This window comes from Rhinatrema bivittatum, chromosome 4 (genome assembly GCF_901001135.1).
Source record: "Rhinatrema bivittatum chromosome 4, aRhiBiv1.1, whole genome shotgun sequence".
Lineage (NCBI taxonomy): Eukaryota > Metazoa > Chordata > Amphibia > Gymnophiona > Rhinatrematidae > Rhinatrema > Rhinatrema bivittatum.
The window spans coordinates 63,983,042-64,008,822 of record NC_042618.1 but is presented as its reverse complement, the minus strand read 5'-3'; the positions used below and the strand labels follow the sequence as shown (position 1 = coordinate 64,008,822).

General features: G+C 40.9%; 2 protein-coding genes across 2 annotated transcripts in view; both read left to right on the top strand.

The window, feature by feature from the left end:
- Positions 1-3,165: 3,165 nt before the first annotated feature.
- Positions 3,166-3,664, top strand: LOC115089344 (N-alpha-acetyltransferase 30-like; the record flags this gene model as incomplete). Its single annotated transcript, XM_029597431.1, has 1 exon — positions 3,166-3,664. A coding segment is annotated over exon 1 (462 nt), but the record flags the coding sequence as incomplete, so codon positions are not given.
- Positions 3,653-25,781, top strand: part of LOC115089866 (N-alpha-acetyltransferase 30-like) — a 35,504-nt gene continuing 13,375 nt past the window's right edge. The window contains exons 1-3 of the mRNA XM_029598238.1: positions 3,653-3,977; positions 11,078-11,201; positions 12,943-12,998. Of these exons, the coding sequence (XP_029454098.1) occupies positions 3,666-3,977; positions 11,078-11,201; positions 12,943-12,998 (492 nt within the window). The 5' untranslated portion in view covers positions 3,653-3,665. The remainder of the gene's footprint in view (positions 3,978-11,077; positions 11,202-12,942; positions 12,999-25,781) is intronic.

The following is a 25,781-nucleotide window of genomic DNA, read 5'->3' as shown; positions in this document are numbered from 1 at the left end:
TATTATTTTTGCATGTTTTAGGAACACCTTCTTGTATGACTATTTGGTATTTTTTTTCTACTTTGTACTGTATTGTTTTTTGTTTTTGTTTTTTTAATTCTGTACATTTTAAATGTTCCCCACCCCAAACTACAATTGGAGAGGTAGGTAATAAATACTTTTAAATAAATAAAACAGGCACGCTGTTTCATGTGCGCCATACTGCCACCTTCTACCAAGGGGTTGGGTCTTGAACTAGGACACACACCTAGCTTTGCTTGGGGCATGGTGCTGATCCTCCACAAATCTCACCCTCATGCCTGGCAGAATTCACTGGCTGACATGTTGAGCCACCATGATTTAACTGTGGTGCCTGCCTCACTCCCATCCCCACCCCCCTTTTTTTTTTCCTACCGAGAAACTAGAAGCCAATGGAGGGAGGGAGAGGGAAGAGTGATCATCTGATTCCCTAACCAAATCTGGTGCAACACCATAGGAGACCAGGAGGCAATCTAAGAAACAGGGTGTGCTGCAAGCCTTTTTTTTCCCCCCTTCCTTTTTAGAATCCTGTTCTACCAAGTAAATCAGCCCGAAGAATGTGGCCCTAGGAGCCCTGTCAGTAGTTCCTGGTGCCAAAACTACCAAGGGAACAAAATCACTGGGGGATCATCCAGTGCTTGACCCATTGGTGCAGGAACTCAAACCCAAGTGGAAAGGGAGAATCTGTTCAGCAAGACAATCACCCAGAGCATCTCCAAGACTCAGCCTTTGCTCCCCCTGGGAACCTGGACCTAAAACCTTTCTGCAGTACCAGTTCACATATCTGGGCATCTGCTGGAGACAGAGAAATACTGAAGAGCTGAAAGGAGCACCATCATCTTTATAGGGCAGGGAAGTCAGCTTTCAGCTTTTGTTTCTGTCTCCATCTGCTGGCAGGGAACATAATCACTCTAGACTGGTCGGGCATAGATAAGGAAATATTCTTATAATCTGGCCACGCTTCTAAATTGTAACATTTTACTTAATTCCTAAAATTATCTTTATTCAATAAAAATATTTATTGAATAAACATAACTGATAAGAGGAATGTATGCTATTCTCTATTTGGTTAAAAGTATTACATTTTGTAATAGCCTTTATCAAAGGGTGACTACTAAAATGGTCAGTGGTCTTCATTCTAAAGCATATGGAGATAGACTTAAAGATCTAAACATGTATACCCTTGAAGAAAGGCGAGATAGGGAAGATATGATAAAGACATTCAAATTTCTCAGGAGGTGAACCTTTTTCAGAGGAAAGGAGGATCTAGAATGAGGGATCATGCAATAAGTTTGAAAGGGGGTAGGAGTAATCTTAGAAAAATATTTCTTTACAGAGAGGGTGGGTAGATACGAGGAACAGCCTGCCAGTGGACGTGGAGGGAGACAAAAACAATATCTGAATTCAAGAAAGCATGGGATAAACACAGGGGATTTCTAAAGAAGTGATGAGAATTATAATGCTAAATTAACTGGTCAGATGGGAGACTGGGTGGGCCTTATAGTCTTTTTCTACCAATTTCTTTTATTTCTATAAAAATGGGTAGAATCAGGATATAGGCATATTTCAAGACCAATACTCTAGAAAAAAAATTGTACCAGACATATGGTAACTTTTGCACAATATTAAAAAGAGAACTTTTTTTTCACTCAACAATTAAATTCTGGAATTTGTTGCCAGGGGATGTGGTTAGTGCAGTTACTGTAGCTGGGTTTAAAAAAGGTTTGGATAAGTTCTTGGAGGAGAAGTCCATTACCTGCTATTAATCAAGCTGACTTAGAAAATAGCCACTGCTATTACTAGCATCAATAGCCTGGGATATGCTTAGTTTTTGGGTACTTGCCAGGTTCTTATGGCCTGGATTGGCCACTATGGGAAACAAGATGCTGGCTTGATGGACCCTTGGTCTGATGCAGTATGGCATGTTCCTATATTCTCAAACATTTTAAGTTCCCTTCCAATATTATGCAACATTAGAGAATTAGAATAATTTTGTTTTATGCTAAATATAGATGAGCATACCAATTCAGATTAAATCCAGACCTGGATTGTGGCTGGCCACAAATTGACTTCAATAAACCTCAAGTATTCCTGGTTTGACTAAAATTTAAAAAGTCTGCAACGATAAAAATAGGGCTTCATTGACTAAGCAGACCCCCAAGACAGAGTGGGAGAAAAACTTTAGTTAATCAGGCAAATAACTTTTAAATCTAGGCGTGGACGCATGACCCAAATGAGTCAAATCTCGCAATAAATAAAGTACTTCCTGTCCTGGATAGCATAACCAATAATCAGGTAGGAAAGACAGGCCTCGGATTGATGCACCTCGAAGGTTACCATTTATTGTAAAGTATTTAAATAAACGGTTGAAACAAGCAGGCCACCACGCATAAAGACTCATCATTTCCCACGAATTATTAACAGTACTCACTTTGCATAAAATTTAGAGCGCAGTTTTACTACACTTAACCGTGGTGCCCTGACTTTACAACCTCCCGGTCACTTCAGCAATGAACCACATTCAAATGGAACAGGATTCTAATTCTCAGAAGTTTGTCTCCGTTATGATGTTGCGAGGCTTTGAGCATCCTAATCCGTAAAAGCCCCCGAGGAGCGGCAGTCTGAGCATCCCGGGAAGGGCTGAGAGAAGCGCGGCCACCTCCAGGCGCAGGAGGTGCTAATGTACCCAAGGCAGCTTCACCTACAGCGCCGAGACCGGGGAGTGGGCGGAGAAACGGACCCGCCCCCAGCCTATCCAGTCCCTGCCCCTCGCCCCACGCGGCTCCCCGGCCTCCCACCCCGCGAAGGTGCCCCTTCCGCACTCCTCGACCAGAACTTGCCGCCAAGCGCAGAAGCGTCGCAAAGCCAGACAGGAAACTTTACGGTGTGCGGCGACGGCGGCTCTTTACGGCCGTCGATGAGTGGAGAGTGGGAGCGGCTGAGAACTCGGGGTTAGTGACGGGGAATACTCGGAAGCCGGGACCAGGCGCTTCAGGGGACTCCTCCTGCGGGGTCTCTCCGGCTGCTCTCGCTTCGGGGGGAAATGTCTGACGGGCGCTGCTCCTCCGTGGCGCCTTGAGGATGGGCCGGGCGGGCAGCCGGGGCTGCGGCCACCGTCCATGCCTCGCTCGCCTTCCTTGAAGTTTCCTCTCACGTTATTTTCTCGGTCTGTGTCTCTTCCAGGATGGCTGATGTACCGCCTGGGCCTAGCGTCCTCTCTCCGCCCCCGGCTGAGATCTCCCCTTTCCCCGGGGCCGGCATCGCGCTGGGCGGGGGCTGTAAGCCGGCCGAGGAGGTGCCGGTGGCAGGGCGCTTCGGCCACGACCCGGACCGCGATGGCAAGAAAGACTGCAAGCAGCAACAGCAGCCGGCGGCGGCGGACGGCGGCGAGGCCGAGAGCGTAAAGGGTCATCATCTTCTCCACCACCACCACCACCACCACCATCACCACCACCACAACCATAGCCACCAGCTCAACGGCCTTATCAGCCCCGAGCTCCGCCACCTCAAAACCGTTTCCCTGAAAAGTAAAATCCTGACGCCGGACGAGAGTTTGAAGGAGGGTGTGAAGGCGGAGAAGAGTAAAACCAAAGGCGGCGGCGGCGGTGGTGGTGGGTGCAGCCTGGTGACAGCCCGACAACAGCAGCATGAAGCCTGCCCAGCATGACAGGACTGCCTCGGGGGACAGCGGCCTGGCCGCCAGCAACGGACTGGAGCGGCTGCGGGACGGCCAGCCCGCGGCGCTCGCCACCTCCCTGGCTGCCTGCAGCCTACAGGGCACGGAAACGAACGATCGGGCGCAGTCCGACGAGGAGGACACGACGATACAATACGTCCGATACGAATCCGAGTTACAAATGCCCGATATAATGAGACTGATCACCAAAGATCTGTCCGAACCTTACTCCATTTATACTTATAGGTATTTTATCCACAACTGGCCTCAGCTGTGCTTCTTGGTAAGTGTGGAAGAAGTTGGCAGGGGCATCCCGGCTGAGGACGGAATGATGTGGAAATGATTGGACCAAGAGGTTCTTAGTACTCTGAGAAATCAGAGTATAGAAATTGAGTACTTATTGTAAACAAAGGATATAAAACATTTGAAGTTACCGGTAGCACTGTAATGAAAGTAGGCAATGATCAAACTTCTGCTGAAAGAAGTTACTGTATACAGATGAACATATGACAGTATATAAATCTTTGTCTTTGCTGTCATGTTTACTTGGCAGGTATTTTTTCTTGGTCTTGTTTTCTGCAGAGCCTCTAAGGAAACCAGTTTGTGTACTTTCAATTTAATGCAGCATTAAGCAGAGGAAACTGATTCAGGGTTCAGAATATTTAATGTTTCCTGAGGTTTTAACATTGCTTTATATTTGTTTAGCTCTGTTGGTTCTGTTTTATTACTAGTTCATTCTTCTGAGCTTTTGTTGGTGCACTGAGGAAGCATGATAGGAGAGCAAGTTTATTTATCCATTTTAATTTTAATTAGAAGATAAACCCTTTAACTGGAGATGTATGGACTTATTTCATTTTTTGCTGATGTTTGTTTTATACATCAGATGGATTTAGTGGAGCACAAAGTGATGTCATATTTTTTAAAATTTTCTGTCATTTGTAGTCATTTTAAAAAGGATTTTATTTCAGTTTGTGTTTAAAAATATGGACCTAGATATTTTGATGGTTCAAAAAACACAGTTATAAGGTTGTACAAACTAAATTTGACTTTTTGTTCTTCACAGAATGTAATTTAACAGTGATTCATGTTTTATTATCCTGTTTTAAAATTGGGGTCTGCAGAATGCACGACTTTAATGATCCTTGTTAGTAACTAGAGTTTAATTTGTAAACAAAAAGGAAGTGGAACTGTGGAGGGGTGAGATGGGTGGAGTAAGGATCAAGTGATCTCTCTCTCTCACCTACCCAAATCAAAGCTGCCCTTATCTCAGGGTGAGCAGCTCCAATACACTATGTACTTCTCTGCTTCCTCCAAAGGGGGGGGGGCATAAATAATCCATGCAAGCACTGGATCTGCTCTGTTTCTTCAGGGGAGCCAGAATTGATATTCACTGCTGGCTCTGGTCCACATCTTGGATCCCTGAAAAATAGGTGGTTGAATGTGGTTCTGAGTTGTTCTGCTGGAAATTAAGCTCTCTGCAATAGACACAAAAAGGTTGAATTACCAATAAGTTTGAAATTGTGAGCAGTAGTGCCATTCATCAAGGCCAGGGCTAAAGCCTTGACAATCTGCACTCCTCACAAGTTGCAAAGCTATGCTAATTCAAACACTTCTTAATGTCTGTTTTACTAAAAACCCCTTCTGTTCTGCAATATAGGGGAGGGGAAACATGGGGAGGGATTGGATTAGGGAGCAAAGTGGTTATTCTCTGTGCTCCAGGCTCACCCGCCTCCTCTTCTATTTTTTATTTATATTCTGCTTTTTCAGGAACTTCAAAGCAGATTACATTCAGGTATAAGAATTTCTCTGATCCCCAGAAGGCTCACAATCTAAGGCCTAGATTTATCATTTTGCTATAAATTTCACATGAATAGCGCCCACAATTAAAAAAAAAAAAAAAAGGAAGGGGCATGGTTAGGGTAATTTTTGAGTTACTGTAATGTGTGCTATTTTAGCGCTTTACATTTATCGCATATTGCACAGCTTAACACCAGGAAAAAAGGTGTAGTTAGTTCCGGCATTAAAATGTGCGATAACTTGCTTTACACTATTGCTCGCAACATTAAACACCCCTCATTTTCATAAACCCCACCCGAACCCCTCCCCTTTTGAATAAGTTTTCAAAATTTGCATTCACATCACAGGATACGAAAAATAACGCGTGTTATGGACGTAACACCCGTGATAAGACCCTAATGCGATTTGAAAAATGACCCAGTAAGTTTGTACCTGAGGTAATGGAGAGTAAAGTGACTTACCTAAGGTCATAAGGAGCGGCAGCAGGATTTGAACCCTGGCCTTCCTGGTTCACAGCCTGGTGCTCTAACTACTCAGCTACTCCTCCACTCTTGCCTGCAGGCTACCTGGAGGGAGAGGGGCTAGAGCAGAACACCCCTTCTACTCTTCCTCTTGCGCCTGAAAAGAAGTCCCCGAACTGCATTCCAGGTTGTCCGTCCCGTCCCCCCCCCACACACACAACTTAAGCCCTGTTAGTAACACAACTAAAAATGGTATGTTTTAGAAAATTATATCTATCCTCCGGTGGTAAACATCTGTGAAAATGGTGTCTTATGGGTCCAGTTCACACACATCTTTTGCCATGGGCAAGGGACAGGAGAAAATGGAGCTTCTTCATAGTATTTGTATGCCACATCTCAGTGATATTTTGTTGTCTGGTGAATATCAAAATGATGCAGTGTTGATATACATTGAGGCCCTGATAAATCCGTCCAATGTCTTGAGCACATTAGCACTTCAGAAGAGGGTGTTACAAAAGAAAGTCAGCAGTACATTGTATTGAGTGAATAATGGAAGAACTTATGGGGCCTGGTTGCCCATTTTCCATTGAGATGAGTTTTATTAATAAGATTAGTTGGTATATATTTTTTCTGGGGGTGTCTTGTCCATACCAGTATACAAGATTTGACTAAGACTGTGAGGGCAGGTACAGAATACATGATGGGCTGCACAGAATGTTACGTTTGAATTTGACCTTTTCCAGTTTAACTAAAGAACACACAGGAACAGAAAATGTTTTATTCCAGATTATGCATAGTAAAGTTACTAAACTATACTTGTAGAGATCCTGGATTGACCAGTTCAGAGGCTCACACACACCCTCAACACATCCTTCACAGTCGGTCAACCTGACTAGGACCATTGATTTCTACAGATTTTATATTTCTTGTACAGATGTCGATGGGCTTGCTTGATTTATAGTGAAATCTTATTATTGATCAGCTGATAAAATCCCATAATTCTTGCCAGAAAGTATTATTTGTATATATTTAAGGATGCAAAGAGACTGCAGGGAGTTCAGAGACGTGTAGCGGATAATGATAAAGTCAAAAAAATAGACCAAAAACAATACTTGTTTCTAATTTCATTTTATATTGGACATTTCAAATATGTGTATTCCTGTGCTCTCTTACAGTGCTAAACATTTCACTAAACTCTGTAAGTACAGTGAAACACAAATTTGGTATCAAATACATTGTGATTTTCTATTGTGGCTTTTTAGGTAATGTTTGATCTGAAAGGAAATTCGATGTAATTGGTGTTTTTTTTAGTCTATTTTCACTCTGTAGATAAATGTTGCTAGACTACAGCTAAGCCCCCGCTCTTCACTGTCTAGCAGGTAGTGATAAACCTACTTAGGAAAAATAAATAATACATATTTTTTGGATGCAAAGGAGCCTTGTATTGTAACTTGCTGCTTCGTGAGATAGGCTCAGGAGAATTGTCTTCTTGCATAGATGCTTTCCCAGCTAGCAATTACTTGCACATGTTTGTTTTCTCCTTTTGAAAAGTGATCTGACCAATATAGTATGTGCATTGGTCTGTATGCTGGACTAAAGTGGGTACTTTTGTGCATATGTTTTCATTTGCTATAGCTAAGTCACAAATCATGATCTTTGATACAGTATATTGTGCATATGAAATATTTTTCAGTGAAAAGGCCCCATAGGCTAGATTTATAAAGGGTTTGCAGTCTAATACGAACCAAAATAGGTCCACTTGATTTTATATATATATATATATATATATATATATATATATAATACACACTCCAGAATCCATAGGAAGGTTTTAAGGAGGACCAAGCCTTTGAGTGCCCCCATTATAGGAGAGATCTAAAGAAATAGAAATAGTTTGGTCCACTTTGGTATTGTATCAAATCAAATTAAAGGATATTTGCAGGAAAGGGAGTAAATGTGGATAGAAAGAAAAGGGACACAAAAGACCATTCAGTATTAGGTGAAGAGCTCAGTAAAACTTCCTCAAAGGAGTATGCAAAGGTATATCTTTCTTGGTTTTTTGGCAGTTATGCTTATAAATATTATCCACTCTGGATGCTTTTTGATTGACCGCTTTTTCTTCCCCATTTTTTCCCCAAATCCATTCAGTTCCCTATTGCCACGCCATATACTTTAGCATATCCATTATTGCACTACTCATCTTAACAGCTGATTGCCACAAAATTGGTGAACCCATTTAGCTCTGCTAGACCACTACTACTGGCTTCAATGACCATGGGGGGCTAGAGAGCTATAGTCATGGCTTCACCACTCTCTCCTGTTTGGCAGGCATTGATCTGCCCACATAGTGCTTTTGATATGTGCTCGCTGACAAGTGGTGATCCTGCAGTCACAATCCCAGGGTGAAGCACGCAATCTAATAATCAGCCGAAGTGAGGGCATACAAAGCACTATCATGGGAGGGTTTTTCTAGATACATTTTTATTTCTATTACAGACTAATAGTAATCAAAGAGATTAGTTTTGTGTAGGTTTGAATTTTTTCATAGCTTTTTTAAAAATTGTATCAACCCCTCTTCTCCCTCACACACATCCCTTGTTCTAGAACCTCCTTTCTGTTGAAAATGTTTGCTTTTTGTTACTAATAACTTTTGCATTATTTGAATGTCTCTATCCTGTGTCTGTCTCCCCCCGCCTTTGAAAAGTCTGCATACTTAGGTCCATACGACTTACAAAATGAGACTTAAGAGCCTAAATACATGAAGGGGAGAATTGGATAGGACCATTAAGATACTTTAAAGATATAAATAATGCACAAGGAGCAAACTCATTTTTCAGTGGTAAAGAAGTTCTGGCAAAAGAGATCTTGATATATGATTCAAAAGGGTTCAGGAGTAAATAAAGAGATCTGTCGTCCCAGAAGGGGGCCGTGGAGAACAAAATAGTAAAAGAATTCAAGAAAGCCTCTGATAAACAGAGGGGGATCCTTAGTTGAGAGGATGTACAGTATTGCATTATGGATGGGCAGATTAGATGGATCTAATTGTCCTTATCTGCTGTATTTTTCTGTGAAAAGAGGAGTCCATAAATATATACACAAGTTCATCCCGGTGCTTTGAAGTGAAAATTGGAAACATTTTCCCTTCATTAGTGAATATTTCTAATTCCCAGTGAATGTTCATGGAGTCCTGGTTTTCCAGTTTCAGCCTTTGTTCTCTATTCCAATATTACAACGTATGTATTCTGTGCTGTTGTCTATTCACACAGCTACAGGTCAGAAGATCACAAGTGGAATATTCCATTTCCACTGCAGTTAGAACTGTTTCTCTTTCATTTCTAGTCTGGTGGATACTCAGTGGTGGTGTTTTGTTGATGGTGCATTTAAGGAGCCAAGTAACATTAGGAGAAATATATCTAGCTATATATATTATAGATAGATAGAACCATGTGGAGTGCCATGTAAAGGGAGCACTTTGACGTTTACTGAATCACAAGAGTTTTAAGCTTTTTGCAAGGAACAGAGATATCCCACCCTTTTAGTCCTGTAGGACCACCCGGAGTAGTTTACAAAAAAATAATACAATTTCATACATGCAAATTACACCATGTTAAAAATTCCTAAATAAATACACAACTCAAAGAAAACCAGTAGTAAGCAATGCAGACCCCAATCATTTACTCCTCCCCATGAGGCAGCATTCAAGTTCAGAGGAGCAATGACAGTGGGGAAGAGGGGCTAGACTTCTGAAAAATGCACCAACTTAAAGTCTGGCATTGTTTGAGCCTATAAAACCTAACAACGTTTCCCCCATGCTCCTGTCGTTAATTCACTTTTACAGCACAGGCGGCATGAAATCATTAATTGCCTGAAAAGTGAAATGGTGGAATTATAATTATACAGTGTATCCTTCCTGAACCCTCAGCCAGTCCCTTGGATTGGAAGGGAATTGCTCATTTTAGGTGCCAAAATTCATTATCTTAATGAAATTGGTAACAGATTTTTTAGACTAAATGTATTGGCAGACATTGACAATTTAAGTTTTTAGCTTGGAGCAAAATACAGATTAGCGAGCATTGAATAATTAAGTTTTTGGAGGTTCATGTAACATGTTGCTTAGCTTTTTATATCACAGTACATAATTTGCTGAGATTTTCCATTCATCCTATCTTTTAAAAAATGTTAGTTTTTTTGTTTTGTTTTTTTTTATTAATCAAATATATTTCAACTTTTTAGCTCCGCAAAGTTATTAAAAAATCTCCTCAGTATTTGGCTGGTACTGGTTGTGGTTGTTAACCTATTTTCAAGTGAAGCAATAAGACATGCTAGTTTGTGGTAAACCTTTTTTATATTTGGGTTACAATTGGTGCTACTTTTTACAAATTTGAAATGCGCTAATTCAGCCCCTTTTTTAAATATCATCAGCACCAAGTGCTGATTTATCAATACAAGGTCAAGTATTGACCTGGGAATAAGAAACTTGGGGATCTGTTTGCAAGCCTATGACTTATGACCTATGAATAGGCCTCATTACCAATAATGGAAGCCGCCATTAATAATGCTTGCTTGTTAATGCTCATCACAGGTTAATTAATAGACCCCTTGGACTGCAGTGCCCATCACGTTTGCTAATGGGTTTGTTATTTTTTTTTTAACATGCCTGCCACTTTGTCAATGCAAGTTGTGCAAGTTTGGATTGAAAAAAATGCTTGTGTCTCCCCCTTGGTGTTCTTGTTGGTATTTTCAATGATTCTCAAGGATGTTTTTCATTAATTACACTTGCTGTGACGGATATTTTTGTTGCTCTGTTTTATCTGGAAGCACTTATCTCGCCTTGAGTCACCAGTGAAAAGGAGTGAGGTAAATTATAAATAAATACACTTTCTTTGGTGTATTCTGTTTATGATATTTCTGTTTTGGTGCAAATTCTAGAACAGAATATTGGGGAGCAGATGCAGCACAAACTAGAATCTTGAAGAGAAGATGGCTGCTGCGGGAATATTCTTCAAAGTGTTTACTTAAAAACAAAACCAGTTTTACATGTATTGTAAAAATGCCATTTAAAAATGTTGTTTTCCATTGTGGGTGTCAGAAAATTAGAACATAAAAGTATTTGTTTGTCTTTAAGGCCATGGTAGATGACGAATGTGTAGGTGCCATCGTCTGCAAGTTGGATATGCACAAAAAGATGTTCCGAAGAGGTTATATAGCCATGTTAGCAGTGGATTCCAAATACAGAAGAAAAGGCATCGGTAAGATTTTGGCTCTCTCTTTGCAGACCTAGGGAATTCTGTACGTGTGCCGCCCAAACCAGAGGAGTAACCGTGGGTTAACCAGTGCAGCACCATAGATTCAAGCTCCCCCCCGCCTGTGCACAGAGAGACCACGTGAAGCTGTATCACATCAGAGGCCGTTACTGGCAGAAGTTATAAACTAGATGGAAGAAACCGAGCACGGTGACCGGATGAGAAGTTTGTGCTTGCGGCTTTGTGTGGTCTCTCTCACTTTGTGCGGTGCCAGCCGAGGGGGGAATGGATGCTATTTGTGGTAAACTGTTATGAATGAAACATTTTTGGAAAACACCCTTAGGTTGGGCACTAAATGCCTGATCCCAAAGATTGGAAAGATTTTTAAATAAGCAGTCGGAGGCAGTTTACAAACTTGCAGCATGCTTTCTTCTGAAACTTGGAGGAAAGAGGAAAATTAAAATATTGACTTGGACATTCCTTTCTGTCATCTTTTGTGTTCCTTTTGATAATAGAAATGAAGACCTCATGGTAGGACTCCCACAAGACTAAACTGGTGTTCCTGCTGGAGTCAGAGTGCCCAAATCAGAGCAGCATTTTATTAGCTTATTGCTACAGCAGTTGGTGCAGGATTGCCCTTAGATTTGCAGTGCATTTCCTGTAATTTTATAAATGGTATTAAGGCAATATGCAGACACTGCAGAGAGTGGTTTGCCTGCCCATTACTGTGCGAGCCGAGAATGATTGACAAAACCACCTGATAATGAGTTTTCATAACCTGGTAAAACGTAGAATGGACTGGGTTTTTGGATGGTATCTTGGAGCTAATTTGTGGTGTCCTCATTGGATTATGTAGTCCTTCCAGTGAGCTATATGGCATGGGTCATGCCATCAGTTAGTCAGGCTAGTGCCTTGGAGAACAGCTGCCCCTCGTCATATTTTAGTGCATCTTCAAATACAAAGAAAATCCCTCCTTAAAACCAAGCCTCCTACTTGATACTGTCCTGGGAAGCTTCTTTTCAGATTTCTCAGAGCAAATAATTTCTTTGTAAAACACAACTTCTGCCTTCTCAAAAAGTTTCTCACGTTGTATGGGAGATGGACATAAAAGTTTTCATTGCTACTCTAAATGGTCAGTACGAGCACTAAAACCTGATTTGGCACATGGCCTTTGTGGTCTGTCTAAAATAAAGTCCTCTGGGAAGCGTTTTTTAACCCCTTGTTCAGACTAAGGAGAGAGCGTGCAATACGTCCTACCTGCTTTTGGTAATCTAGGCAGAAAGCTAATTGTTAAGACATCTTTGCTGTAATCTTGGTGATCTTAGAATTGCAGTTTAGAACTGGAAAAAGATTTCAGCAGGACTTTAACTTGTCTGGGACTGATTTATTTATTTAAAAGATTTATATCTGGCATATATCCAGAGTAGGGCTTTGTAAGAAATTGTCCCTAGAATAAAAAGCCGTATCCTGCTCCTGTTGGCATTTGGTAAGCACACCCATCTCAGTTGCTGCTCTATCTAGCATTGCAATGTAGGAAAAGTGAAAAATAGATTGCTCTTGAAAATGTCCCTATTTGAGTAGTCCTTTGCCTTTTAATTGATTAGGCCATAAAATACAGGTTATGTATTTTATAGTAAACATAATTTCGATTCTGCAAATGCTAACTTTCAAAATGAACTGTTAGATTTTATCTTTATGCATCAAAAAAGAAAAAAAAGACAAACCTTTTTTTAATTCTGCATTTCAGGTACAAACTTGGTAAAGAAAGCTATTTATGCCATGGTTGAAGGTGATTGTGATGAGGTAAGTGTCATCAAATGATCCAACGTAAGAAATATCACGCTGGATCCGAGCAAGGTCCATCAAGCCCAGTATCTTGTCTTCGACAGTGGCCAGCCTGGGTCACGGGTATTCAGTAGATCCCTAAAAGGTAGATCTATTTCTTCTGACTCACTCTCAAGGGTAGGAATAGCTTTCCCTAGTTTACCTGACTATGCTAGTCGCCTTGATCATGTCTTCTGGCAACAGATTCCACAATTTAATTTGTTTTAAATCTGCTGGTTGTACAACTTGTTAGTTTCAAGGGCTGTCCCCTTGTTTTAGTAGTATTTGAAAGAGTAAATAATCTTCTTTTATTTACCCGTTCCACTCCACTTATGATGATATAAATTTATATCATGTCCTTCTCAGCCATCTCTATTCCAAACTGAAAAGCCCTAATCAATTCAGCCTCTCATCATAGGGGAGTTGTTCCATCCTTTTTATTATTTTTGTTGCCCTGTTCTACAGTTTTTCTAGTTCTGCTATCTTTTTTTTTTTTTTGAGATGGGGCACCCAGAACTACACATAGTACTCAAGGTTCAGTCACACCATGGATCAATGCAGAGGCAATATAATATTTTCCCTTTTATTCTCCATTCCCTTTCAGACCATTCCTAACATTCTTTGTTTGCTTTTTTGACCACCGTTTGAGATACTAGATATATCAGATATAACAAATGCAATGTTTTCATCTGTAGCATGGTTTTTTTCTTTTTGGTGGTCCCTCTGTCAGGTGACATACTGTGATGAAGGCAAACGAATGTAATTGTTCCCAACATTGCTCACTGACTTGCATCAGAGCATGACTACAGGAGAGCACCTTTTATCTGGAAGGGGATTTTACCAAGCTTCTTCTGGTTAATGGAAGGGTCCCTGCTTTGCCAGTGCTTCTCTGTCACTTCTTCCTCCTCCACCACCCTACCCCTGTGTGCATGGGATGAGGGTGAAATGGGGTAGACTCAGGAGTAATCTTAGGAAATAGTAGTGGTAGTAGGAAATATTTCTTTACAGAGAAGGGTGGTGGATGCCTGGAACAACCCTCCCAGTGGAGGTGGTAGAGACGAGAACAGTATCTGAATTCAAGAAAGCACGGGATAAACATAGGGCATGGGCAGACTAGATAGGCCATATAGTGTGTGTTTTCTGCCATCACGTTTCTATGATTCAGCCAGCAAGCAGAGCCCGGGGCCTAGTGCTTCCTTAACCTGCTCCTCTTGCCACCAGCACCTCTCTTCTACAGGTCATGATCTCAGATCAACTGTTTGAACCGCATGGAGCACAGATGATCTGAGCTGTGAACTGAATGAGAGGAATACGTGCTGGCCCTAGGAGGAGTGGGTCAGAAAAGTATTGGGCCACTGGAGCAGCTTGCCAGCTGGGTCGGGCTGTGCAGGATGAAGAGATGAAAGGGAGAGGGCCAGCAAGAGCTTGGCCCCAACCATTTTCAGGGAAAAAAAAAAGTGCTACCCCTGTAGTCACTTTCTGGTATAAGTCCATGAATGATGTCAGAAGCAAGTACACAATTGAAACAACTGATCTGAGACCATGTACCGCAGGAGGGGTAGCGAAGCTCTGGGCCAAGCTGACTGTGAAGGGAGGGCTGGGGGGTTGGGCGTGGCCATGGGCGGGGGAAGGAAGTGGTAAAAGAGTTGTGATCCTTTTTTAACTCTCTCCTCCCCCTGCACTGCATGGGCTCCTGGGAACTCCCAACCATGGGAGGATTTTTTTTCCATATATTGGGCTTTTTCGGGTAATGGAACACCAGATAAAACATGCTGGACTGTACATTATTTTCATCTGTCCTGTAAACTCTCTGGCTCATAGGCTCCAGAACTCCCATGGCTCCTTCTTCCGGGTTCCCCCCCCCCCCCCCCTGCTGCTTCTGGGCTGTCTCTGTTCTCTGTGTTATTTAGTACACTAGGTTTTGGGAGACATCCACAATAAGACCGCATTGGGATTTCAGAGTGCTGCTGATGTTGGTAGGCTGAATGAGTTTCACCCTCGGCATTAGCAGAACTCCTCAGAATTGACTGGTTATATCTGACTTCCCTTCTTTTTATCCTCTCTGTAATGGAGATTTGTTTTATTTGCTTGATACATGATATTTGAATCATGTGTTCAATTTCATGAACACTTGGATTACTTTCCTTTCTTATTTCTTTTTTTACAGAGTTGCTGCAGCATTTAAATTTGATCATGTGCTGTGTTTGTGGTAAAGTTATTAAAATGGATTCATGATGAGAGGTGTGAATATGTTTGAATGTGGCATAGGCAAAGGTGAAAAAAATCCCGAGTTCTTTGGCCACCAAAATGTAATTGCTGGTACCCACAATTGCACCATCCCTCATGGGATAGGAGGTCAGGGTAACCCCAGCCTGTATGAAAGAGGAGAGGTCACAGCAGCTTCTGCTGCGGGGCCATGTGGCGCTGGGGAAAAGGCTTGAAGGGACATCAGAAAGGAAAACGTAAAAGCAAACTCATCCCCCACCTACCTCCCAAAAAAGCAAAAAATATTAAATAAAATATACACAAAACAGAACAAAAATTTAAAAAAAAAACCAAAACAATAAAAGAAAAACAAAATGTGAACATTTCATAATGCTTATTTTCCTTTATTTGTTACAGAAATTTGCATATGATTATAAGTACATAAGAACATTTATTTATAAAAATTTCTAGCCTGCATTTTCCATGGGCAGTACACAGCGGTTTACATCAGCAATGCATAAGCTTAGTTTCACATGTATGGACAAAATAACAATACAGCATCAATTTAAAAAAAAAAAAAACCCCCATAAAAACAGATAAATTAAATAGAGCTTATGTTAGTTCAATAAGCCTGCAAAGAAAGAAAAGTCTTCAACGCCTCCTTAAATGATTTCTGAGAAGAAGCTGTGCGGATGGATTCAGACAAAGAATTCCAAAGGCGTGGCCCTGCTGTGGAGATTGCTCTCTTTCTAGTGATGTCTAGACGTGCTACTTTCAGGGCAGGTACTTCCAGGAAACATTTCTGAGCTGACGAGTAGGTTTATATAAGCGAAGTGTGAATGCAAGCCAAATGGATGATTCTTCCTTTAGTAATCTATGAATGAGATCAAGGACGTTGTATTGAGGCCTCCATGTCATAGGTAGCTAGTGTAGCTTCATCAGTGTAGGAGTTATGCGCTCTTTCAATCTTGTCCCGCTTAACAGTCTGGCAGCAGAATTTTCCAAATATAGCGAATTACATTACCAATTGCAACCAAAACCAGTGCTTGCAATACAGCTTGAAAGTCGTTTGGTTAACAATAGTTTCATTTTCTTTAACAAAGATAATATATAAAATGAACATTTAATAATTGAGGAAACATGTTGTTTCATTGATTAAATCATATTCCGGAAATAACCGTAAAGGTTTGACAGTCCTAAATGGTAATTGTTAGTTTTAAAATGGGAATTTGGAGGGAAAGAGATGTGTAGGATTTTTATTGTTGACAGAATTATTATTTCTGTTTTTGTAACATTAAGCTTTAGTCTACAATGATTTAACCAGCATTTAACTGACTTGATGCAAAGTGATGCGTGCTACAGTGTATTACACTTTGAGAGAAAATAAGGAATAAACAATTGAATATCATCTGTAGATAGGTTATAATTGACACCTAAACAAGAAAGTAACTTGCATAAAGGAGTGAGATATATATTGAACATTGTGGAGGAAAGTGCTGAGCCCTGAGGGACTCCAGAAATGATATTAAGCCAAGAGGAGTAGCATGAACCAACTTTGTCGCTGTTTGCAATCTGATAATTTTGAGGGATCCTGCCAGGTACTTGTGACCTGGCTTGGCCACTGTTGGAAACAGGATACTGGGCTTGATGGACCCTTGGTCTGACCCAGTATGGCAAGTCTTATGTAACCATTGTAGAACTGTTCTGGTTATGCCTATGGATTTCAGTTGAGTTAATAGTATGGAGTGAACTACAGTGTCGAGCGCAGCTAATATATCCAGTTGAACTAGAATGTAATATGTGTTTGTGTCAAAACCGTGCAAAATTGTATCAGAGGATGATAACAATAGTCTTTCTATGCTATAACCTTTATGAAATCCATGTTGATGTGAGTCCAAATATTCAGTTTCATATCATATAATACGGAAAGCTGATGCAATATTTGATCATTTTGCCAAAAAGGGAAGAGGAGATATCAGACAATAATTAGCAAAATTATATGGATCTGCAGAGGGTTATGTGGTACAGGTGTCACTGAAGCTTGATTTAAAGTGTTTGTTAATATACCTGATGTACGTGAAAGATTAACAACTGTTGCTAGGTATTGTGAGATGCCACCAGCATATTTTAACAGTGCATTTGAGCAAGAATGTTGTGGGCACATAGTATTTTTCATTTTTTTAAAGTATACATTTGATGGTGTCAGTCCTGACTGTTGTATGTAACATGAGAAATGCCATGCTGGGTCAGCTCAAGGCCCATTAGGCCCTATCATCCTGTCTGACAGTGGCCAATCCAGGTCGCAAGTACCTGGCAGATCCCATAAAGTAGATCCAGTTCCTGTTACTCACTTCCAGGGGTAGCACTAACTTTTCTTGGTCTGCCTCGCTAATTACGTGTAATGGACTTTCCCCCCAGGAACTTGTCCAAACCTGCTATGCTAGTCGCCTTGACCATGTCCTCTGGTAACAGATTACACAGCTTGATAGTGCATGGAGTACAAAAGTACTTTCTACGATGCTGGTTGCTAGCTTAATGGAGTGTTCCCTTGTTTTAGTATTTTTGAAAGGGTAAATAACTGTCCTTTTTTTATTTACCCATTCCACCCCATGCACGATTATAAATTTCTGTCATGTCCCCTTGTAGCCTTCTCTTTTCCAAGCTGAAGAGCCCTAGCTTGCGTAACCTTCCATTTTAGGAAAGCCATTCTTCCCCTTTTATCATTTTTGTTGCCCTCCTCTGCACCTTTTCTAGTTCTTCTATCTCATTTGACATGGAGCAACCAGAACTGCACCCAGTACTCAAGGTGTGGTCACACCATGGCTCAATACAGAGACATGATATTTTCCAGATAATTCCTAACATTCCCCTAGATTTATCAAAATGCTATATAGTGGAAAAAGCGCCCACGATAAAAACTGACGTGGTTAGGATAATTTCCAGCTATCACATCTGCATAGGCAATTTCCGCAGTGCACACTACATTGCAGCATTTTTGAGGGGGGGGGGGGGGGGGGGGAGAGAGACTCTGTATAGAAATCCATGTTACTTTCTATTTATACCACTGTAAGAGGGGGCACTTTTAAAACTCTGTGGAGTTTAGGGGGGTGGTTTTACATAGAGAGTCAGAGGTACAAACAGCAGAGTTGACATCACTGAAGATTTTTTGTTTGATTTGTGCAATGCGCTCTCTACCTAGCTTGTTGCACTCTCTACCTAGCTTGTTTGAAGCTAGGTAGAGAGCGCATTGTACAAATCAACCAAAAATCATCAGTGATGTCAACTTTGCTGTTCGTATCGCTGTGTATGTAAAACTGCACCCCCAAACCCCACACCAAATTAAAAGTGCCCCCTCTTACAGTGGTATAAATAGAGAATGACACACGGCTAATGCACACACAACGCACAGAAAAAAGGTGTAGTTATTTCTGGCGTTGTGTGTTAGAGCATTTATTGCTAGGGTTAAGGCCCTAACACGAAATGGTAAATGACCCTGATTGTTTGCTCTTTTGACTGTCACCGCACACTGAGCTGAGGATTTCAACATATTGTCTACAAGGATTCCACGTTTCTTTTCTTGGATGGTAACTCTGAATACAGAACCCAGCATTGTGTACCTGAAGTTGGGATTATTTTTCCCTTTGTGCATCATTTTGCACTTTTCTGTGTTAAATTTCATCTGCCATTCAGTTGCTTGGTCCCAGTCTCACAAGGTCCCTCTGCAGTACCTGGCAATCTGCTGTTGTTTTAATAACTTTGAATACATTTTTTTCATCTACAGATTTGATCACCTCACTCAAGTTCCCTTTTTTGCAGATCATTTATGAATAAGTTAAACAGTGCAGGTCCCAGTACTGATCCCTGTGCCACTCTGTCCGAAGATAGAATAAACTCCACTAATGATCTTTCTCCATTTGGAAAAATGACCATTTAGTCCTACCTTCTGTTTCCTGTCTTTTAACAAGTTAACCAATCCACAATAGGACACTGCCTCCTCTTGTACAACTTTTTAAATTCCCGAGGAGTCTTTCATTAGAGACTTTGTCCAAAGCCTTCTGAAAATCCAAATATACTATATCAGCCGGCTCACTTTTATCTACATATTTATTTACACTAAAAGCCTAATAAGGCCAGACTTCCCTTTACTAAAACCATCTTATTTACTTATTTATTTTTTGTTTTTTTATACCGATCTTCCTACATTAGATGCAAATCAAACCGGTTTACAAAGAACAATAACTTGCCTGACAGCATTACATGGAACAATGAACATTTAAGCAACTTTAAGTAACATAGTCAAAGAGAAGAAAACAAAATATACAATTTGAATTACATAGTAATCAAGGTAAATAAGAAATGGATTACATAGTAATGAAGGAAAAGTCAAAAGTGACTGAGGGTCTCTTCATAGGGAACCTGGGTAAATGAGAGAGACTAATAACAGATTAAACCATATAAGTGAGAGAAATAAACAGAGAAGTATAGCGAGAGATGGAGAGAAAGCTTTAAGCTAACCAGAGGGTTCTGGAAAAGCAAGCTTGAATAACCAAGTTTTAAGTTTTTTCTTAAAGGAGATTGGGCAAGTTTCTTGTCGGAGGTCAGGAGGGAGAGTGTTCCAGTTAGATGGACCTGCAGTAGAAAAGGCCCTTTTTCTTAGCGATGTTCTTGACTCATCCTCAGTAAACCATTTCTATCTAGATGACCAGTGACTTTATTTTTAAGAATGGTTTCTACCATTTTACCCTGCACCGATGTCAAACTCACTGGACTATGGTTTCCTGGATCAGCCTTTTTAAAAATCAGCCTCACGTTGGCCGCCTTCCAGCCTTCAGGTATCCTGATTGCTTCAAATGATAGGTTACAGATTATTAGTAACTGGTTAGCAATGGTAGAGCAGCTCTTGAAATTCTTGATGGCATCATGGTGTGCTGGGGACTCCCTGAGATTTTAACTGAACTGGCCCCTTCTAAGAGAGAGAGAGAAAAAAAATTCTAAGTGATGGGAGGATCAAGAGTGCATTGAAAGTGTGAGCTGGGCTTCCAGGGTGCTTTACTATTTTGGCAAAAATGTGAATGAATGCTTCTAAACTTATTGGGAGAAGGGGGGAAAAGATACACACTCATTTTATAAAGTCAGTTTCTCTGTAGGAAATCAGGCAAAAATTAAATTATATGCAAAAAACATTCCCCTAGTTCCTAAAACTTTTGGATGCTAGTTTGCTAAATATTTGCCAGCCCAGAAACCTACTTGAGTTTGTTTGTAGCTGCATCACAGTAGGATTTGTAGCCAGTATTTTTGTGGCTCATCTGCCAGTTTTTTGGGATCTTTGTTCTTACCCTTTCATGTTTTTACAGTAAGGGTCTTTTTTTTCTATATTGGACTCTGGCATGGACCATTCCTCTGACGTTCTGTTGACAGTGGGCTACAGTTCGGGTTGAGTGATGTCTCTTGGCCAGTTTTTCCCCCCATCTAATTCCGAGTTGACTGCAGATTGTGCCCGTTACCTTCTTGAGGGCAACGGGGCTATTGCCCTAACAGTAGAAAATCCCTCCGACTTAGCGGAGCATTCTCTCTTTCATCAAAGGTTGCATGGTTTCCATGCTGCTCATAGCCCAGGTCGGCCTGAGACAGCAAAAACATGAAACTGGAAGTGAGGTTGGATTTCCATTTCTCTCTCTCGCTGGCTTCGTGCACAGAGCTGAACTAGAATTTTACATTAGAGAGTTTAAAAGAAGCAGAACCTGAATGTGCCGCTTCACATGTGCTACAGTACGCAAGTTCTTATTGAACAACTGTGGTTTAGTACTTTAGAAAGAGGATGCAGACGCAACGAACAGTGCTTTCTCAGTAATTTTTATTAGTTTCTTATTTCAAAAAATGCTTTTAAAATGTTTGGGTTGGTTTTTTTTTTCCATGATAATGACCATTAGTAAAGTGAGAGAGTTTGTGTACTGCGAGCATTCTGTTTGTCAGAGTATGGCAGTGTAGTACATAAGTGATGTGAATTAAAACACTGAAACATAATCCAGTTTAATCCTCTCGTATTGCCTCATCCATGGGGATTGCCAAGTTGCCAAAAGAAATAACAGAATTATTTAGCATGTCAATTGGGTATTGGTTACAGAGTCTCAGAATAATGATGATGTACTACATAAAGGTTACGGACAGGGAATCTTAGAAACTACAGACACATAGTCATCTTTTTAAATCACTTGCTCTGTGTTGGATTTTTCAGTTTCACCTTCTTTTTTTTTTTTTTTTTTTAAGAAATGTATTCTGAATTCTTTAATGTACTGCAAGGAGTTCTTTAAAATGACACTGATGTACTACGTGAGAATGTTCTGATTTAATTGCAAAACCAGACCCAACTAGTTGGTTGGGTTTTCAGGGTGTCCATAATGAATATGCATGAGAGAATTTGCATCCAATGAAAGCAGTTCATGCTAATCTCTCATGCATATTCATTGCGGATATCCTGAAACCCGACTAGCTGGGTGTGTCCCGAGGACTGTGTTGAGAAGCACTGGACTAGCGGATTCTCATCAGGCTCTTCTTTTATTTTATGATTGTTGCTACTGAAGTGGGCGTGTGCTACTTAACCTTAGCAAGATCCCCAAGCAAGAGAGCGAAAATACAATTTGCTGGCTGGTTGAGTGAGGCTTCCTTCCAGTGTTGCATATAGGTATCATGTGGTAATACATTTTGCTATTAACACAGGTGCAAAATGAGAGGGAGATTTCAAAGCACAGTTCTGCATCTGAGTGTACCCAATGGTAATTGATTAACATTTGCTCTTTCTTGCCTTTATTCTTTGGAAGTTCACAAGCAGATTAGACATCAAAAGTTTTAGCTAATCAACCAATCAGCTACTCAGCCAGGGTGGTTCCATGTGTCCTTCTGAATTGTAATTGTAAAACACTGGCAATTTTATTTTTTTTTTTTTGTTACTGGGGTGAGAATCCTGGTAGTTTTATATTTGCTAGAAAAGTTCTAAGTGGGACACCTTTGAATCAAAAATAGAACAAGTGGATTCAGGTGAATGTGAAGTCAGCATCTCTAATTGGTACAGCAAAGGAGGAAGAAGTGATGAAAAAAATGAAGTAGGTAATATGAGTTGACATCCTCCATTTAGCCTAGGTCAGGGATCCTCAAGAGCATCAACCTAGTCGGGTTTTGGCGATTTCCACAACTAATATGCACAAGAGAGGTTGCATGCACTTCCTCCATTGTTTGCAATTAAGTCCTATGCATGTTCATTGTAGATGTCCTGAAAACCTGATTGAGCTGTGGGGTCACTGGCCTAGATAATTACAGGCAATACCCAACATAAGTTCTCTAGCAAGTGTTCAGTTCATCACATCCAGGTCTCTAAGCTATGCCCTTAAGTCTCTTGTTTGGTAAATGGCTTTATAGACAGTGTGATTTTTATTGTTTAGTTGTAGTAAATAATAGTAAATCTGTAATATGATAATGTTATGCAATGCAGCTTGAGTGCTTCAACAGTCTGATCCTTTTTCAGTCATGTTGAAATGTGAAATGCAGACTACTGTTTCTGACTTCCATCATTCCTTCCATGAAAGGAATAAGTAGCATCTATGACTTTCTTTTGATCAGCAAAAATGTAGATTTCATCTTAGCATAACTTGCCTCTGACACTGGTAGACTGCAGCTGAGAGAGAGCATCATGTTCTTATTCCTTTATGTGCCTTTTGACGGAGCTCTTCGTATTTATTCGTTGCCTCTTAAAGCCTATTTAACCCTGTTTAGAAAAAAGGAGCTGCAGCCTGTCCTTCGTGCTTTGGAATTTGGTGTGACTTTACGTGTCTAATACCAATTGTACATGGCAGTTCAGGTAGAAGAGTGTTTCTGGGAATGGATACAACCATGCACTCCATTTCCAAACCTAGTTCTGTGTTCCGTATAAATGAGAGGAAAGCATCCTGTCGGAATCATTCGGCATTCATCAAAAAGAATCCTTCGTTTTCAAATAGAAACAGGTGAATTGAATTAAATTAATGCATTGCTTTATTTTGATAAGAAGATCTCTTAGTAACCCTACAAACCCCCTCACCAAAACTTTTCAAATACGCATCCACCAAAGCTCGTGCCATATCCCTAGCTGGCCCTATGCTATGGAATTCCATGCCTACTGATTTACGTCTTGAACTGTCCCCAAAAACCTTTAAGCAAAAGCTCAAGACATGGCTCTTCACTAAAGCCTACACGTGACCTTCACATGTTCCTTCTCAGCCCTATTTACCCTCCCCTCTTTACTTCCTCAATCTTTTATCCTTTAAGTTAAGACACTGAAGATGTCACCCCACTCCCCGACCCCTCACTCCTACCTCCATCCTATAGCAGTCAACTCCAGATTCATTCTTACCTCTTTCATCCCTAGCACCTTTTTTGCTATTTTATAAAACCGAAGAATTTGCTGTATTTAACAGCCTTACATGTATATAATCCCTTCCTCCTTTACCTTTTTCTCTTTTTTCCCCTATTTAAACTCATACCCCCTCACTCCTTCCCCCCCCTACAATTCTCCCTTGATTCTATAATAAATTGTACTATTACAACTAATCCATATAATATTATCGCTATATATCTATATATATCTTTATAACCTGTTTTTTGTTAATGCATTTAACTGTTTTAATGTATAGTTTCTCAGTTGTTTTCTTACTGTTTTATGTACAACGCAATTGCGGATTTTCGTTCTATGTACACCGACGTGATATCTCCGATGAGCGGTGGTATATAAAAACCATTAAATAAATAAATAAATAAACCCATAAAATGTAAGCAACCCTCAAGAATGCCTCCAGAATCCTGCTGGCAGCACATAGGCTGCCCCAGGCCGCAGCAAGCGGTAGCTTCTCTTTACCGCAGCCAAAGCAGCAGGCGCTGCCTTAGGCCTGAGCAGCTCCTCTGCACCCTGACAATGGCGGCAGGTCTCTTTCACCAGGGTCTGGTGGATAGGGGGCTGTCCTGGGCAAACAGCAGCGGCTCTCTCCTGCTTGCAGTTAGTGACTTCGTAAGTACTATTCTTACAGGTCGATGTAAGGCTGCACACTTACCTTTACAATGTTTGTCTTGTTGTTGCACCTTGCCTTAAGCTTCTGAGGAAAGGTTGGCACAGTTGGATAAACAAAAATACAGTTCATTTATTTGATTTATATTATGCTTTTCAGGCGCTTCAAAGCAGATTACATTCAGGTACTGTAGATATTTCTCTGTCCCCAGTGGGCTCACAATTTAAGTTTGGATCTGAGGGAATGGAGAGTGAAGCGAGTTGCCCGAGGTCACAAGGAATGGCAAAATTTGTGTTCTGGAAAGTAAGATTTGTTATTTAAGAGAGCACATCTTTATTTCTTTGATCTGAGTAGACTTCTGTCCATGCTGAAATACTTCTCCATATTCCTGATTTTATATTTAACCACCTTAGGAAAATATATCTTATATAAGCTGTCACCCAGAGAATCTTTCCCAGTCGTCCCTGACTGTACCAGGCCTCTCACCAACATGTTTGCTTCCCTAGCCCTCCTGCACCATTGACCCGTTGCCTCCCCTCCCTCCTGTGTCTTCCACAGCCGCTGCTTCCCTTTTACAAGCCTGCATGAACTGAGCCTTTTCAGACAGCTGTTTGCTGCATCAGTTGACCTGCACTGCTGATCCCCTACCATGCCTCATTCCAGCCTATGTGCTTAGGTTTCCGGAGTGTGTACAGCGGTGTGTACACGGCCTATGCTCGTATACACACTGCTGGCCACCAGTAGGACCTAAGCTCTTTATATAGTATGTATATAGATTTACTAAAGGGCACTGAAAGAGGTGCCACAATATAACATCAGTAGCATTCTGAAATTGCAGTATGTGAAAACAGATTTCTGGAATAAATCTTGGAACACTCTCGCTCCACTGATAATTAAATTGCACTGTACATGCAGCCGGTGAATTTTCCTGTTGCCAGCTTGAGATTGTTGTGTGTATATATTCTTACGAAGTTAACAGGTCAGACTTACCTGTGAATAGCTCCATTGATATCACTAATATAACTTCTGTAAAAATGAGTAATGCAAAGAAAGTGAATGCTAATGTGGGAATCAGGGCCAAGTTTAAGCAGGCAACATGGATTTTTGAGTCTTGAGAGGGGAGTGCCCTGTCAGTCTCTCAAAGCTGGTAAACTGCTACCATCCTGAGAGGGAGTTAACTTCTAGCCAGGGGGTACTGCTAGTTGTACCTTCCAGCTGGGATTTCAAGAAGGTCAGATAGGGCATTTTTGGTGGCTGAGCCACAGCTATGGAATTGCCTACTAGGAGAGATAAGACTTAAGCTTAACACCTTTAAGAAAAAATTTAAAACATGGGTGTTTTCCAAGTCTAGATTGGTGATAGCCCTTGGTGGGGAAGGTGATGCAGCCTGTAGGTGAAGAGAACATAAGAAATTGCCAAACTGGGTCAGACCAAGGGTCAATCAAGCCCAGCAGCCTGTTTCCAACAGTGGCCAATCCAGGCTTACAAGTACCTGGCAAGTAGCCAAACACTAAGTATATCCCAT